The 18,250-nt window shown below is 42.2% G+C and overlaps 1 protein-coding gene across 3 annotated transcripts in view; it reads right to left on the reverse strand.

Annotated features, from left to right (window-relative positions):
- The window catches only part of LOC135506722 (SLAM family member 5-like), a 36,541-nt gene extending 18,833 nt beyond the window's left edge, over window positions 1–17,708 (reverse strand). The window contains exon 1 of one of the 3 annotated variants that reach the window (XR_010450551.1): window positions 17,618–17,708. Coding sequence is in view for 2 of the 3 variants with exons in the window: in XM_064926064.1 (XP_064782136.1) it covers window positions 17,359–17,428 (70 nt within the window). In the remaining variant the exon portion in view is untranslated. Of the gene's footprint in view, window positions 1–17,358; window positions 17,563–17,617 lie in introns of those variants that run through there. The other 2 variants (XM_064926064.1, XM_064926063.1) reach the window with 2 other exon arrangements.
- Between the last annotated feature and the right edge of the window lie 542 nt (window positions 17,709–18,250).

Consider the following 18,250-nt stretch of genomic DNA (forward strand, 5'->3'; position numbering starts at 1 on the left):
AGTTCGCAACGAGCCAGGCGACCCAAACTGATGCATATACCCTGGCTGTTTGCACGGAACGCAAGAGAAGTGACACAATTACCCTAGTTAAAAAAAATAATGTTAGCAGGCAATATTAACTAAATATGCAGGTTTAAAAATATATACTTGTGTATTGATTGTAAAGAAAGGCATTGATGTTTATGGTTAGGTACACATTGGTGCAACGACAGTGCTTTTTCACGAATGCGCTTGTTAAATCATCACCCGTTTGGCGAAGTAGGCTGTGATTAGATGAGAAGTTAACAAGCAGGACACGCTAGATAAACTAGTAATATCAACAACCATGTGTGGTTAACTATTGAGTATGTTAAGATTGATTGTTTTTTTATAAGATAAGTTTAATGCTAGCTAGAAACTTACCTTGGCTTCTTGCTGCACTCACGTAACAGGTAGTCAGCCTGCCACGTAGGCTCCTCATGGAGTGCAATGTAAGGCAGGTGGTTAGAGCATTGGACTAGTAACTGGAAGGTTGCAAGATCGAATCCCCGAGCTGACAAGGTAAAAATCTGTTGTTCTGCCCCTGAACAAGGCAGTTAACCTACCATTCCTAGGCTGTCATTGAAAATAAGAATGTGTTCTTAACTGACTTGCCTAGTTAAATAAAAAAGGGTTAAAAAAAATCACAACAATCGGTGTCCAAAAATGCCGATTACTGATTGTTATGAAAACATGAAATCGGCCCTAATTAATCGGTCGACCTCTAAACTTGACTACCTGACATGAAACAATGCACCACAAAGTAGCCTTAGGCTTACAGAAGACAAGCTTTCTACGGGCATTGACATTGCTAGCCAGCCAAATGACAACAAAAAAAATACACTTTTGATACCACACACAGCACATAAAATAAATTGTTAGCTTGCCAGCTAATGTTTGAGCTAGCATTTGACTAAACAAACACCGGATGTTGACATTGAATGAAGTGTTTTTTTTGTGTGTGTTTTTTTGTGTGTGTGTGCAGGCGTCAGAGTGTTGACCTGACGAACACAAACTTGCATGGTATCTAAAAATGTTCAATGACTGAGATATGTAATTTTAATAGTTAGGTCTATTTAACCTGAATGGATAATTAGCGTTGTTAGCTAACTTTTTCTGACAGTTTTTGGTCAGCCATAACTACTTGCCCATTTATCCGTCAAAGTAATTCCACTGTGAGCAGGCGGCACCGTCTGCTAGACTTGCTACAGCTGCAACAATACTCATTCAATAGCTTGCTGGATAACTTTGATATGGCTGGAGAATTAACCCACCCATTAACCCAGCATCTTTTAGAGTGTAGGTAGTTTATGAATTTTAGTTTAGAAAATGATCTCTGCACAGAAGCGACAGTTACCGCTTGATTGTCGTAGCAACAACAGGGAAACTGAGCAGAAGCTGTGTTGTGCTTCAATTACAGCAATTCTGTGACATCTTTAATTGTGCCCCCCATTCTCATTAACTGCCAGCCTGGGGACAGGTCGTCTAGATACTGGACAGCCAATAAATGAGCAGATACAAACAGTTCTTGAGAGTTTTAACAAAAAAAGCTGTTTGTGATTTCCTCGTGAACCGGCGTTTGAGTTATGTGGTTGCAATATCAACAGCCGTTATCTCTGGTATATCTTGGTATGCATCATTCAAGACTAAGTTTAAATTGTGTGCTGCGCAGTGGATATAATGCACAATTTCTCAGGAAAGACTGTCTGGCATGGCAAAGCTCAGTATAGAAAACACTCTGGCTCGCAAACTGGTTCTACAGGCCGTGGTGAAAACATTTGCACACAAAAATAGAGGACTTCACGGCACCAAGTTGTATTTAATTTGATCTAATTTACCTTGAATATTGCAGCCCGTTTGTGTAAGGTGTTATCCAGATGAAACTTGTTGAGTTCAACAAAAAAATTGCGGGTGAATTTATCCTCAAGCCGATAACTTTTTTTTCCAATTTGATGTTTAATGTTTATTAAAGTTAGCAACTAAATACAGTATATAGCTTTAGATAGTACACTGCACAATGACACATTCCCGAGTAAGTTAGTGTTTTGAGGGTGGACTGACTGCATTATTTGGCATTAATAGACAGGTTTTACGCTCAACTTTCTGTCCAAGCTGGGAGAGATCATGAGGACGGCTCATGTCATACAGGTTCAGGTAGCCTATACAGGACAGCAGCAGGGGTGCATGGGAAAAAAAAAAACGGGGAAGCCAAGCCAGGAAAAAAAAGACATATTACAACCTGTGTTGTGATAATTGCATTGTTTGCTCTATAACCTGTTGACACCGTGATATGTGACCCGTTTCAAAAAGCTAGGTGTATTTCGCACTTAACTACTTCTCTTTTATTTTATTTTTCGAGGAGTGGATCAGCTTTAATAATGTGGATAGATTGTCGCTTCCATCAATGTAATTGCCAGCATCATTTCAAATCCCCCATATATTTTTGGGATAAATAAATATTTACACACACACACACACACACACACACACACACACACACACACACACACACACACACACACACACACACACACACACACACTAAGTCAGAAGTTTACATACAATTTTTCAACCACTCCACAATATCTTATATCTTGTTAACAAACTATAGTTTTGGCAAGTCGGTTAGGACATCTACTAAGTAATTTTTCAAACAATTGTTTACAAGCCAGATTATTTAACTTAGAATTGACTGTATCACAATTCCAGTGGGTCAGAAGTTTACACACACTAAATTGACTGTGCCCTTAAACAGCTTGGAAAATTCCAGAAAATGATGTCATGGCTTTAGAAGCTTCTGATAGGCTAACTGACATCATTTGAGTCAATTGGAGGTGTACCTGTGGATGTATTTCAAGGCCTATCTTCAAACTGAGTGCCTCTTTGCTTGACATCATGGGAAAATCAAAAGAAATCAGCCAACACCTCAGGTCTCAAAATTGTAGACCTCCACAAGTCTGGTTCATCCTTGGGAGCAATTTCCAAACACCTAAAGGTACCACGTTCATCTGTATAAACAACAATATGCAAGGTACAGACAACAATATGCAAGTATAAACACCATGTATAAGTATAAACGAAGCCATCACACCGCTCAGGAAGGAGACGCATTCGGTCTTCAAGAGATGAACGTACTTCGGTGCGAAAAGTGCAAATCAATCCCAGAACAAATCAAATCACATTTTATTTGTTACATACACATGGTTAGCAGATGTTAGTTTTTTTCGATTGCTAAACAACAGTGGACACAACTGGAGTCACATGTGCAAAACTCTAACTACAGTCTGCACAGCAGCAGTTCATGTGGACCAAACTCTAGTTCGTTTTTCATTGCTTGAACACAGTTTTCAAAACTCTACACACTTATCCCATGACTTTAACCACAACCTGCACAACACTGTGGATTTACAGCACTTTGTTCAAATGCTAACACACTGCTGTCAAAACTGTGAACCACACATTCAAAACGGAATAGTTTCAGCCTTTCAAACACTGCTGATTGCAATTTCAGCTGAAAGGCTAAGCAGGTGCCTTGTTTTAGACTTGTTAGTGAACACACACACATATTACAGTATATATAGGTAGAGCTCAGAAAGACTCATTTTGGAAATGGAACAAGGAAAAATATATAAATCATGTGAAAGAACGGTGGCAGGAAGAAAATATTACTTTGAGGAAGTCACAAAATTGTTCAAACTGTAAAGATGAAAAGTTTGTATTTTCTGTATTGGTGTTTGATGCTATGGTTTTACTCTCAGTGTGTTCTGAGAGACAGTGTGTGTTATCTCAGTGAATTGTGCAAATTGTTTGGTGCATCTGTAATGCGTGTTTTCCATGTGTTAAGAGTTGTGTTGTTGGAATGATCCTTACAGGTGATGAAAACTGTTTAGCTCAGGTGATCTGTTTTGTAGTGCAGACTGTATTTAATTTTACACATGTGACCCAGTGGCCCAGGTCATCTACAAGTCCATGCTAAAAACTAACATTTTTCATATATCATTATCAGCCAACACTCTATCTTGAATCTCCCTCAGTTTTATTGCGTTGTTGACAACAACCATGTCAACAATAGCATTTTCCTGCGCATCTGAAAATATTTTTCCTCTTCCCCCTGTTGGGGACAGCCTTTGGGTCCTGTTGTAAAAATATATTTTATAGTCAAACTTTTATCTCCCTCACCATATCTGTCAAATATTATATAATTGCAATAGCAAAATAGATTCCTGTAATGTTTTCATTTACTGTAAGGATGTAACTTTCACACCTGTTTGTATGATGGAAAATTATTTAGATGCCACTGTGGATCTTTGCTTTTGCACCCCAATATCTTTATCTCAATGAGAGACCATGGTCTGAACATTTATAAGTGTAGCCCATTTCATCTGAAATAACAGCTCTTTGTCTTCTTTGTCTTCCTCCACATGCCTTCCCTGCCACCCTTGTCCCTCCACGAACCCATCTTCCTTGTTCCATTTCCAAAATTGACTTTCTAAGCTTACCTATGTATACTGTAATATGTGTGTGTGTTCACTAACAAGTCTAAAACAAGACACCTGCTTAGCCTATCAGCTGAATTGCGATCAGCAGTGTTCGCAAAGGCTGAAATCTATTCCGTTTTGAATGTGTGCCTCCTGTTTTGACAAAGTGTGTTAGCATTTGAACAAAGTGGAAATCCACAGTGTTGTGCAGGTTGGGTTAAAGTCATGGGATAAGTGTAGAGTTTTCAGATGTTCAAGCAATGAAAAATGCTAGAGTTTGACATGGTTGTTTTCAACAATGCAGTTAGAGTTTTCAAGATGACTCCAGCTGTGTCCATGATAGCAATCAAAAAATGTGTAATTCTGTCAGCAGAACAACTATTGCTTGAGTCCTAAAGAAACACCAAGTCACAATGAAACAGTTATACACTGTACCATTCGAGAGAAACAGTGAACAGGTAAAAGAGCAAAGATACCAATATGTCCAGGTAAGACGTCTGAGGTTACGTACACAGCAATACAAAATATTTACAGTAAAAATAAACATTAGCATTTCTACAGTAAAACTGTGCACTTACTGTTTTTCAAAGAGTAATGGAGGTGGAAGCACTGGAAAGACCACATTCATTTGTATTTATCGATGAAGCTGGATTTAACCTTGCCAAAACACGGCGCAGAGGAAGGAATGTTCTAGGTCAAAGGGCCACTGTGGAGGTTCCAGGCCAAAGGGGGGGAAATATCACCATGTGTGCTGCAATGGCCAATGATGGTTTGCTTCTCAACACACCACTCATTGGCCCATACAACACAGAAAGGCTTATAGCTTTCCTAGAACAGCTCTATGCTCAGCTAGTGCCAGCAGAACAGGGGGAGCCAGTAAGAAACCCCCAAGTTTTTGTCATAGTTTGCGATAACGTTGCTTTTCACCACTCTGCAGCTGTCACAGATTGGTTTGCAGCACATCACAGATTTATGGTTTTGTACCTGCCTGCATATTCACCCTTCCTCAACCCAATAGAGGAGTTTTTCTCTGCCTGGAGGTGGAAAGTGTTTGGTCACCACCCACATGACCAAATGTCTCTTTTGGAAGCCATGCGTGCCGGATGTGAGGACACGAGTCCAGAGGACTGCCAGGGATGGATAAGGCACTCCAGAAGGTTCTTCCCCAGGTGCATGGCAAGAGAAAACCTGTGGCCTGATGCTAGAGAGAGGCAGGATTAGCCCCTCAATTATTTGTTCGAATTACAGTATGTACTTTTAGTTTCTACCTTTTTTTCTCATTACTGTAATTCCATAAATTACTACAGACTATTGAAGCAAACTGCTCATTTTCATTTACCTTAAAGAATTGTGATGTTCTAAAAATAAAAATAAAAATCATGTGAAAGAATGTCACTCTTTTCTTTGAAGAAAATATTACTTTGTATGAAGTCACTGAAATTGTTCAAACTGTAAAGATGAAAAGTTTGTATTTTCTGTATTGGTGTTTGATGCTAGTGTTTTTACTCTCAGTGTGTTCTGAGTGACAGTGTGTGTTATCTCAGTGAGGGTTGTGCATAGTGTTTGGCTGCACTGAGCGTGTTTTGAGCCATGTGTTAAGAGTTGTGTTGCTTGGAATGAGTTTTGCAGGTGATGTGAACTGTTTAGCTCAGGTGACTGTTGGTAGTGCAGACTGTAGTTAGAGTTTTGCACATGTGACTCCAGTTGTGCCCACTGTCGTTTAGCAATCGAAAAAAACTGTAATGCGAGTGTAGCGAAATGCTTGTGCTTCTACTTTCCGACAATGCAGTAATAACCAACAAGTAATCTAACTAACAATTACAAAACTACTGTCTTATACACACAAGTGTAAGGGGATAAAGAATATGTACATAAAGATATATGAATGAGTGATGGTACAGAGCAGCATAGGCAAGATACAGTAGATGGTATAGAGTACAGTATATACCTATGAGATGAGTATGTAAACAAAGTGGCATAGTTAAAGTGGCTAGTGATACATGTATTACATAAAGATGCAGTAGATGATAAAGTACAAAATATACGTATACCTATGAAATGAATAATGTAGAGTATGTAAACATTATATTAGGTAGCATTGTTTAAAGTGGCTAGTGATAAATTTTACATCATTTCCCATCAATTCCCATTATTAAAGTGGCTGGAGTTGAGTCAGTGTGTTGGCAGCAGCCACTCAATGTTAGTGGTTGCTGTTTAACAGTCTGATGGCCTTGAGATAGAAGCTGTTTTTCAGTCTCTCGGTCCCAGCTTTGATGCACCTGTACTGACCTCGCCTTCTGGATGATAGCGGGGTGAACAGGCAGTGGCTCAGGTGGTTGTTGTCCTTGATGATCTTTATGGCCTTCCGGTAACATCGGGTGGTGTAGGTGTCCTGGAGGGCAGGTAGTTTGGTCTGGTGATGCGTTGTGCAGACCTCACTACCCTCTGGAGAGCCTTACGGTTGTGGGCGGAGCAGTTGCCGTACCAGGCGGTGATACAGCCTGCCAGGATGCTCTCGATTGTGCATCTGTAGAAGTTTGTGAGTGCTTTTGGTGACAAGCCAAATTTCTTCAGCCTCCTGAGGTTGAAGAGACGCTGCTGCGCCTTCTTCACGATGCTGTCTGTGTGGGTGGACCAATTCAGTTTGTCTGTGATGTGTATGCCGAGAAACTTAAAACTTACTACCCTCTACACTACTGTTCCATCGATGTGGATAGGCGGGTGTTCCCTCCGCTGTTTCCTGAAGTCCACAATCATCTCCTTAGTTTTGTTGACGTTGAGTGTGAGGTTATTTTCCTGACACTACACTCCGAGGGCCCTCACCTCCTCCCTGTAGGCCGTCTCGTCGTTGTTTGAAATCAAGCCTACCACTGTTGTGTCGTCCGCAAACTTGATGATTGAGTTGGAGGCGTGCGTGGCCACGCAGTCGTGGGTGAACAGGGAGTACAGGAGAGGGCTCAGAACGCACCCTTGTGGGGCCCCAGTGTTGAGGATCAGCGGGGTGGAGTTGTTGTTGCCTACCCTCACCACCTGGGGTCGGCCCGTCAGGAAGTCCAGTACCCAGTTGCACAGGGCGGGGTCGAGACCCAGGGTCTCGAGCTTGATGACGAGCTTGGAGGGTACTATGGTGTTAAATGCCGAACTGTAGTCGATGAACAACATTCTCACATAGGTATTCCTCTTGTCCAGATGGGTTAGGGCAGTGTGCAGTGTGGTTGAGATTGCATCGTCTGTGGACCTATTTGGGCGGTAAGCAAATTGGAGTGGGTCTAGGGTGTCAGGTAGGGTGGAGGTGATATGGTCCTTGACTAGTCTCTCAAAGCACTTCATGATGACGGAAGTGAGTGCTACGGGGCAGTAGTCGTTTAGCTCAGTTACCTTAGCTTTCTTGGGGACAGGAACAATGGTGGCCCTCTTGAAGCATGTGGGAACAGCAGACTGGGATAGGGATTGATTGAATATGTCCGTAAACACACCAGCCAGCTGGTCTGCGCATGCTCTGAGGGCGCGGCTGGGGATGCCGTCTGGGCCTGCAGCCTTGCGAGGGTTAACACGTTTAAATGTTTTACTCACCTCGGCTGCAGTGAAGGAGAGTCCGCATGGTTTCGTTGCAGGCCGTGTCAGTGGCACTGTATTGTCCTCAAAGCGGGCAAAAAAGTTAGTCTGCCTGGGAGCAAAACATCCTGGTCCGTGACTGGGCTGGTTTTCTTTTTGTAATCCGTAATTGACTGTAGACCCTGCCACATACCTCTTGTGTCTGAGCCGTTGAATTGAGATTCTACTTTGTCTCTATACTGACGCTTAGCTTGTTTGATTGTCTTGCGGAGGGAATAGCTGCACTGTTTGTATTCGGTCATGTTTCCAGTCACCTTGCCCTGATTAAAAGCAGTGGTTCGCGCTTTCAGTTTCACGCGAATGCCGCCATCAATCCACGGTTTCTGGTTTGGGAATGTTTTAATCGTTACTATGGGAACGACATCTTCAACGCACGTTCTAATGAACTCGCACACCGAATCAGCGTATTCGTCAATGTTGTTGTCTGACGCAATACGAAACATATCCCAGTCCACGTGATGGAAGCAGTCTTGGAGTGTGGAATCAGTTTGGTCGGACCAGCGTTGGACAGACCTCAGCGTGGGAGCTTCTTGTTTTAGTTTCTGTCTGTAGGCAGGGATCAACAAAATGGAGTCGTAGTCAGCTTTTCCGAAAGGAGGGCGGGGCAGGGCCTTATATGCGTCGCGGAAGTTAGAATAACAATGATCCAAGGTTTTGCCAGCCCTGGTTGCGCAATCGATGTGCTGATAGAATTTAGGGAGTCTTGTTTTCAGATTAGCCTTGTTAAAATCCCAAGCTACAGTGAATGCATCCTCAGGATATGTGGTGTCCAGTTTTCATAGAGTCAAATAAAGGGCCATCGATTCAGGGCCATCAATGTGTCTGCTGGGGGGGGAATATATGCGGCTGTGATGATAATCGAAGAGAATTCTCTTGGTAGATAATGCGGTCTACATTTGATTGTGAGGAAGTCAGTCAGGTGAACAGAAGGACTTGAGTTCCTGTATGTTGTTATGATCACAACACGTCTCGATAATCATAAGGCATACACCCCCCGCCCCTCTTCTTACCAGAAAGATGCTTGTTTCTGTCGGCGCGATGCGTGAAGAAATCAGCTGGCTGTACCAACTCCGATAGCTTGTCTCGAGTGAGCCATGTTTCCGTGAAGCAAAGAACGTTACAGTCTCTGATGTCCCTCTGGAATCCTACCCTTGCTTGGATTTCATCAACCTTGTTGTCAAGAGACTGGACATTGGCGAGAAGAATGCTAGGGAGTGGTGCACGATGTGCCGTCTCCGGAGTCTGACCAGAAGACCGCCTCGTTTCCCTCTTTTCTGGGTCGCCGGCTGGGATCCATTCCGTTGTCCTGGGTGAAAGGCAGAACACAGGATCCGCTTCGCGAAAGTCATATTCTTGGTCGTACTGATGGTGAGTTGACGCTGCTCTTATATTCAGTAGTTCTTCTCGACTGTATGTAATGAAACCTAAGATGATCTGGGGTACTAATGTAAGAAATAACACGTAAAAAAAACAAAAAACTGCATAGTTTCCTATGAACGTGAAGCGAGGCGGCCGTCGGTGCTGGCGAACAACAACAAAGGACCTTGTGAAGATGCTGGATGAAACAGGTACAAAGGTATCTATATCCACAGTAAAATGAGTCTGATATCTACATAACCTGAAAGGCCACTAAGCAAGGAAGAAGCCACTGCTCCAAAACCGCATTAAAAAAAAGCCAGACTACAGTTAGCAACTGCACATTGCGACAAGGATCATACTTTTTGGAGAAATGTCCTCTGGTCTGATGAAACAAAAATAGAACTGTTTGGCCATAATGACCATCGTTGTGTTTGGAGGAAAAAGGAGGATGCTTGCAAGCTGAAGAACACCATCCCAACCGTGAAGCACTGGGTTGCAGCATCATGTTGTGGGGGTGCTTTGCTGCAGGAGGGACTGGTGTACTTCACATCATGAGAAAGGAATATTAAGTGGATATATTGATGCAACATCTCAAGACATCAGTCAAGAAGTTCAAACTTGGTCGCAAATGAGTCTTCCCAATGGACAATGACCCCAAGCATACTTCCAAAGTTCTGGCAAAAGGGCTTAAGGATGACAAAGTCAAGGTATTGGAGTTACAAAGCCATCACAAAGCCCTGACCTCAATCCCATAGAAAATTTGTGGGCAGAACTGAAAAAGCACGTGCGAACAAGAAGGCATACAAACCTGAATCAATTACACCAGCTCTGTCAGGAGGAATGGGCCATAATTCATCCAAGTTAAACAATTTAAAGGCAATGTTTTACCAAATACTAATTGAGCGTATGTAAACTTCTGACCCACTGGGAATGTGATGAAATAAATAAAAGCTGAAATAAATAATTCTCTAATATTATTCTGACATTTCACATTCTTAAAATGAAGTGGTGATCCTAACTGACCTAAAACAGGGAATTCTTACTCAGATTAAATGTCAGGAATTGTGAAAAACTGAGTTTAAATGTATTTGGCAATGATGTATGTAAACTTCCAACTTCAACTGTGTGTGTGTGTATATATATATATATATATATATATATATATATACACACACACACACACACACACACACACACACACACACACACACACACACACACACACACACACACACACACAAAATCAGAAAAAAATGAACGTCCCTTTTTCAGGACCCTGTCTTTTAAAGATAATTCGTAAAAATCCAAATCTTCATTGTAAAGGGTTTAAACACTGTTTCCCATGCTTGTTCAATGAACCATAAACAATTAATGAACATGCACCTGTGGAACGGTCGTTAAGACACTAACAGCTTACAGACGATAGGAAATTAACATCACAGTTATGAAAACTTAGGACACTAAACGAGGCCTTTCTACTGACTGAAAAACACCAAAAGAAAGATGCCCAGGGTCTCTGCTTATCTGCGTGAACATGCCTTAGGCATGCTGCAAGGAGGTATGGAGGACTGCAGATGTGGCCAGAGCAATAAATCGCAATGTCCATACTGCGAGATGCCGAAGACAGCACTACAGTGAGACAGGACGAAAAGCTGATCGTCCTCGCAGTGGCAGACCGCCTGTAACAACACCTGCACAGGATTGGTACATCCGAACATCACACCTGCGGGACAGGTACAGGATGGCAGCAACAACTGCCGGTTTACACCAGGAATACACAATCCAACCGTCAGTGCTCAGACTGTCCGCAATAGGTTGAGAGAGGCTGGACTGAGGGCTTGTAGGCCTGTTGTAAGGCAGGTCCTCACCAGATATCACCGGCAACAACATCGCCTATGGGCACAAACCCACCATCGCTGGACCAGCCAGGACTGGCAAAAAGTGCTCTTCACTGATGAGTCGCAGTTTTGTCTCACCAGGGGTGATGATCGGATTCGCGTTTATCGTCAAAGGAATGAGCGTTACACCAAGGCCTTTATTCTGGAGTGGGATCGATTTGGAGGTTGCCTGGGGCGGTGTGTCACAGCATCATCGGACTGAGCTTGTTGTCATTGCAGGCAATCTCAACGCTGTGCGTTACAGGGAAGACATCCTCCTCCCTCATGACCCTCCAGCAGGACAATGCTAACAACAGGTGGGGCTAAGGCTTACGAGGGAGTGAACAATGCTGAATAAGTCTCGACAAAGAAGAGCTCTCCAGTAGGTGTACCAAAACATTCAAGGTACATTTTCTCAAAAGTGGGGTTACAAGTTTATCAACATTCAAAACATAATTACTTTCACATTGTTCCTCACCTGCATTGCATGATATACCATTTTCCAGCTCTGAGTCTCTACTTTTATCCAATGTAGAAAAAAAACCCCCATTTCAAATGTTGCCACATCAGACTGAATCCAGTTATATAGGCCAGGCCTATAAGGCTGAGACATGAAGAAGACACAATGATAGAATACATTTAACCACACCATAATTTTATCAAAAACCGTAGAGCAATATCTGTCAGGTGAAGTCCACAAACATTTTGCTTATGACAAACAGTTACATGACCTACAGCATGGTCAAGCAAGATAATGTTTCTGATATTTTCAGACTACTAAACAACTGTTGATTTAGAACCACAGAGTTACCACAAGTCACGAAGAAAACAGGTGCTGCCTCCACTATTCAAGCACCATTTCAACTTCAGAATCATCTAATCAACTAAGCTTAGTCTAAAACAGTGACAACTAAAATATATATATATAAAAAAACATGACTTGCCTAGTTAAATGAAGGTTAAATAAAATAAAATAAATATGATGTGGTTGTCAGTGGTACTGATTTCTGTGAGTGTGTGTGCTGGCATGCAAGTTGAAAAATACATGTTGACTCACACTACTTGTAGAGAAATGCCAATGACATCCTCCTCTTTCATATTAGAAACGGTCATACAGTAGGTCATACAGTAGGCTAAACGCTTTCAGGTTGTTGTTGTTCTAGGCTGCCTGGCTAAAATGCTTGCTAGCTGGCCAAACTTCCTTTCATTGTCAATGATGTGTCAGACCAGCTAGTTTATGTTAGCCTATAGTAGGCCTTTAGCATATAAATATTGTCTGTTCGGTTGCAACACTCACTTCCGAGTTCCTGCCTCTGGAACCAACGCCAACACAAGAACTGTTCAATGGGAGCTTCATGAAATGGGTTTCCATGGCCGAGCAGCCATACAAAAGCCTAAGATCACCATGCGCAATGCGAAGCGTAGGCTGGATTAATGTACATTTCGCCATCATTGGACTCATTGGAGCAGTGGAAACGCGTTCTCTGGAGTGATGAATCACGCTTCACAATCGGTCAGCTCTACGGATGATTCTGAGTTTGGCAGATGCCAGGAGAACGCTACATTCCCGAATGCATAGTGCCAACTGTAAAGTTTGGTGGAGGAGGAATAATGGTTTGGGGATGTTTTTCATGGTTAGATCTAGACCAGTGGTTCTTAACCTTGGAGGTACTGAACCCCACCAGTTTCATATGCGCATTCACCGAACTCTTCTTATAATTGGAAAAATAAAATATGATTTTTTCAAATTCAAAACATAGGTAAATATTTTACTGGTGCACAAAATGAACCGTGCATCAACATCACTGTGTTCAAAGAACAAAATCAAAACTTGATTTTCACACAAAAACAAAAACATAATGAATATTTACTGAAAATCAGTGTGACTTCTGCTGTTGTCTTTCAGAGACCAGTTCAGAAATGTGCGGCTTCACCTTGGCAAGGGCCACTCTCATGTCGTTTTCGCAACAAAGTTTGTTCCTTTTCTTCGTTTTTATGTCCAGCATCCTCGAAAAGGATTGTTCGCAAAGATATGTTGTAACAAACGGTATGAAAATCTCCAGAGCTTTCTTAGCAATAACAGGGTACGTTACCATTTGTTGACACCAAAACGTTGAAAGCGTTGTTGTTCTGAAGAGTTGCTGTTGAACCTGGCTCTGCTGAATTTCAATGATTTCATCGAGGTATTCATCATTGACATCTGTTGTCTCAACACTAAACGTGAACGGCTGTTTCACCCATGCTGGATATGACTCTCTTGTAGGGAAGTATCTGTCGAGAGACTTTGCAAGCTCATCTAAGTGCGTGGCAATTGCTTGCTTCAGTTCTGCGGGTACAGAAATGTCTCCGATTCCAGATACATCTTCGATCTTACTTACACAGTCGTCCAGCAGGGAAAGTTTGCGAAGTTATCGTTCTCTGTTCGTTGTTTCCATAACGGTAGCTTTTTTTGAAAAGCCTTCAAGTTTTCCTCTGCTTCGATGATGTTGACTCCACCGCCCTGCATCTTTTGATTGAGATGATTGAGAGCTGTGAAGATATCAGCCATGTACGCTAAAATGAGAATGAACTCAGATTTTTTGAAGCAATCTGCATGACAATGTTGGTGCTCTTGCAAAAACAGGGCTAATTCCACACGCACGGCAAAAACACGATTCAGCACCTGTCCCCGGGATAACCACCGAACGTTAGAATGGTACAGAAGTACCTCGAATTCAGAGCCCATTTCTTTACACAGTTCACTGAAGATGCGGTGCCTCAGAGCACTAGTTCGCACATAGTTCACGCATTCCACTACAATTTTTAATACTTCTGGCAGTTTTGGAGGCAAGGTTTTTGTTGCCAACGCATGCCGGTGCAGAATACAATGCGTAACAATGATGTGTGGTGCATCGGCTTTCACTAGCGCACCAAAACCAGACCTTCTTCCCAGCATGACTGGAGCTCCATCCGAACAAACTGCAGAAATCCACAAGTTTCCTCACAATGGCTGCCTTAGTTGTTGTTGTAAGAGGCTTACAAAATAAAAAAATCTTCCTTTATCACATCGTCTTTCACATAGCGCACGAATACAGCAAGCTGGCTTAGATTGGAAACGTCTGTGGTCTCGTCGAGTTGAAGGCTGAATTTTGCCGGGCTTGAAATCAGATCTGCAACTACTTGAGCCAAGATGTCTTTGCTCATGTCCTCTATTCTGTCAATTGATGGTGTCATTTGAAAGAGGAATTTGTGATAACTTAATTTCAGCCTCTTTTCCCATCATGATATTTCACCAATGTTGTGTGGTTTGCCCTGCTTTGCGATCAGGTAAGCAACTTCGTACGATGGGTGGATCGGTTTGTTGATGGGTACAAAGCCGAGAACAGGCAGAGTAGCCTTCGCTTCACCTTGAATTCAGAGAGCGTTGTGATCTTGCATTTTGCATCTCCATGCAGCTTAAGGAAGTGTTCTCTTAGTTTTGCCGGTGCTAGACTAGAATTGCTCAACTTGGCATTGCAAATCATGCAGTTAGGACGCTGACTCCCATCACGTTCTGTTATACATGCGAATCCATATTGTACATATTCGTCCGACCACTTTCGTTTTTTGCTCGACATAGTAAGTATGAAGGGTTTAAAATATTAAGAAAGAAATCACAAGACGTACCATCACGACAGTCACAAGTCGACTACTGAGCGCACAAAATTCCCTGCAGCACAGATTGGCCAAGCGATGTAGCGTGATCACCTGCAGCCAATGATGGCCAAGCGGGGTGTGTCATCACGAATCATATGAGTCGGATGTGTGTCTTGACCTCCGCCGAACCCCTGAGACTGACTCACCGAACCCCTGGGGTTCGATTGAACCCAGGTTAAGAACCACTGAGCTAGACCCTTTCGTTCCAGTGAAGAGAAATCTTAAACTACAGCATACAATGACTTTCTAGATGATTCTGTGCTTCCAACTTTGTGGCAAGAGTTTGCGGAAGGACTTGTCCTGTTTCAGCATGACAATGTTGGGGCGGCAGGGTAGCCTAGTGGTTAGAGTGTTGGACTAGTCACCGAAAGGTTGCAAGTTCAAATCCCTGAGTTGACAAAGTACAAATCTGTCGTTCTGCCCCTGAACAGGCAGTTAACCCACTGTTCCTAGGCCGTCATTGAAAATAAGAATTTGTTCTTAACTGACTTGCCTAGTTAAATAAAAGGTAAAAAAAAATGCCCCCGTGCACAAAGTGAGGCCCATACAGAAATGGTTTGTCAAGATCGGTGTGGAAGCACAGAGCCCGCACAGAGCCCTGACCTCAACCCCATCAAACACCTTTAGGATGAATAGAAGCGCCAACTGCGAGCCAGGCCTAATCTCCCAACATCAGTGCCCGACCTCACTAATGCTGGGAGTAAGTCCCAGTAGCAATGTAATGGAAAGCCTTCCCAGAGGAGGGGAGGCTGTTATAGCAGCAAAGGGAGGACCAACTCCATATTAACGAGCGGCTGACCACATACTTTTGGTCATGAGCAGCTGACCACATACTTTTGGTCATGTAGTGTGGCTCTTGAACGCCTTCATTCTCAGTTAAGACATTCATGTGAGACACTTACACCCTAAAATACACAGCTTTTTTTTGTCCCACACTATGACCAGAGGAACATCACATTTGTGGTGGGCTGACCAGTGATCAGACCATGACCTTTTATTAAAAAAAAAGTACATCGCCTGTTCCAATGACCTGCCTTTCGCTCTTGTGTCAGACAGCCTCTGACCACATAATCACATGAAACCACAAATATTTCCTGTTTAATGTCCCACTCAAATGTAGCTTAAATACCACTGAGTCGGAATATTATTTTTACCTAATGAACTTTAGATATTGATATCCATGAAATAATGTCACGACTTCCATCGAAGTTGGTCCCTCTCCTTGTTCGGGCGGCGTTTGGCGTTCGAAGTCACCTACCGTCAAGCCATCACTGATCCTTTTTTCATTTTCCATTGGTTTTGTCTTGTTTTGTATCGCACCTGGTTTCAATCCCATCAATTACATGTTGTGTATTTGACACTCTGTTTCCCCTCATGTCTTTGTCGGTGATTGTTTTTCGTAAGTGTCTGTGCACATTTGTTCTGGCGTTCGTAGGGCTATTTTTTACCCATGTTATTATTGTTATGTTTCCCAGTGGTTTTTGTTTAATAAACTGCGTCGTTGGAAACAGTTTCTCTTCTTCGTCTGACTTCTGATTTTTGGGGATAAAGCCATGTCCATTGTCCTTCAATGATTCATCATTGTTGAGGGAATTCCCAAGTCACAACACCATAAAGTTGCACGTTTTTTACTATCCCATCCATAGTCTTTAGTCTTTTCAGACATCAATCGGCAGGCACTGTGAGCTCTGTCAGTTGGCCAGAATTTGAATAGAATGCAAATTAGTTTCAAATGACAAGCTACAGTCTCAGAGAACTATAAAAGGTTGTCAGCCTGTTTCTAAAAGATTAATAATCTCTCATCTAAATGATTCTATGAATCAAATTATTGGCATACTCTGTAGTTGGTGTATAGACCACAAACTTTTATATCCTACAACTCTTTCTTCCCACGAAAGAGCTCTGTTTTTTTAGAAACTAGTCTCTGTCTGTATCTATCCCTTACTTTAAATATTTGCTCAGACAGGATACGGGAGGATAGAGAGAGGAATGTTATTTTGGAATGAGTCTTAGCGATAGGCTAAGTGCCACTGTTTAAATGTGGCACAGTTTAAATGATTTAGCATTTACAAATTTGACCATATTTAATAAGGGGGAGGGGGAGGGGGATTAGTGAAATTTCCATTCGGTCTGTGCTCAACGCACTATGGCTGCTAGCCTCTCTTATCAGGATACACAGCAAACACACAAAGATAGACCTAAATGTTTTTTCTTTCCAAAGTTACTAATTAATACATCGAACATTTAAAAAATATAATGTTTAGGCTACTTATCTATCATCTCCCACTTACACTTTTAGTTAGTGCAGCAAATCAGTAACAACAAAAGAAACATACCTTCAATGAGAAAATATAGCAGCATGAACGTCAGTCTGGCAAGCCTTCTCCATCTGAACAAATGGTTCATTGCTATTAATCTCGAGCTGTTCAGTGGTGCGCACAGTGAAGAACCTGAAAGATGTGATCTTGTCGTTGTACAGAGGAGAGGAGAGAATAGACTCAACCGGACCAGCAGTCCTCTAGGGTTTATTCATTTTGCCAATTCTGTTGCAAAACGTTTCTTAAACAGAAGCAAATGGAAAGGGGAGGGACCCACCTGAATTTATCCAATGGAAAATCTCATTTTAGTTGCAGCTGTTTGGACTAATGATTACACCCAGGATCTCATCTCCAGCAGTGGTGTAGCTGCCAACCCTGTCAGTAATCACATCATCACAGTCAACATCACAACACCCTGTGAAGATGGAGGACTTGGAGAAGACGTATGTGTGAGAAATCATATAATTCATTATTGCCATCAGCTCATTGGACTATAATACCCATTCCTCTTGAGACGGGGAGCGGTTAGTAAATTTGTTGTGTAGTGATGAACCAGTGTACTGTAGGTTGTTAAAGAGCACCTTCTAGTGGAGAAAATGTAGAATTTCACAGTGAACTGTTAGCACAATCTTGTATGGCATGGTACCTTATATGTTCTATGATGTGAAGTATATACACTGTGTGTACAAAACATTAGGAAAACCTGTTCTTTCCATGACATACAATGAACAGGTAAATCCAGGTGAAAGCTATAATCCCTTATTGATGTCATGGTCACCTGTTAAATCCACTTCAATCAGTGTAGATGAAGGGGAGGAGACAGTTTAAAGAAGGATTTTTAAGCCTTGAGACTATTGAGACATGGATTGTGTATGTGTTCCATTCAGAGAGTGAATGGGTAAGTCTAAAG

This window comes from Oncorhynchus masou, chromosome 20 (genome assembly GCF_036934945.1).
Source record: "Oncorhynchus masou masou isolate Uvic2021 chromosome 20, UVic_Omas_1.1, whole genome shotgun sequence".
NCBI classification, from domain to species: domain Eukaryota; kingdom Metazoa; phylum Chordata; class Actinopteri; order Salmoniformes; family Salmonidae; genus Oncorhynchus; species Oncorhynchus masou.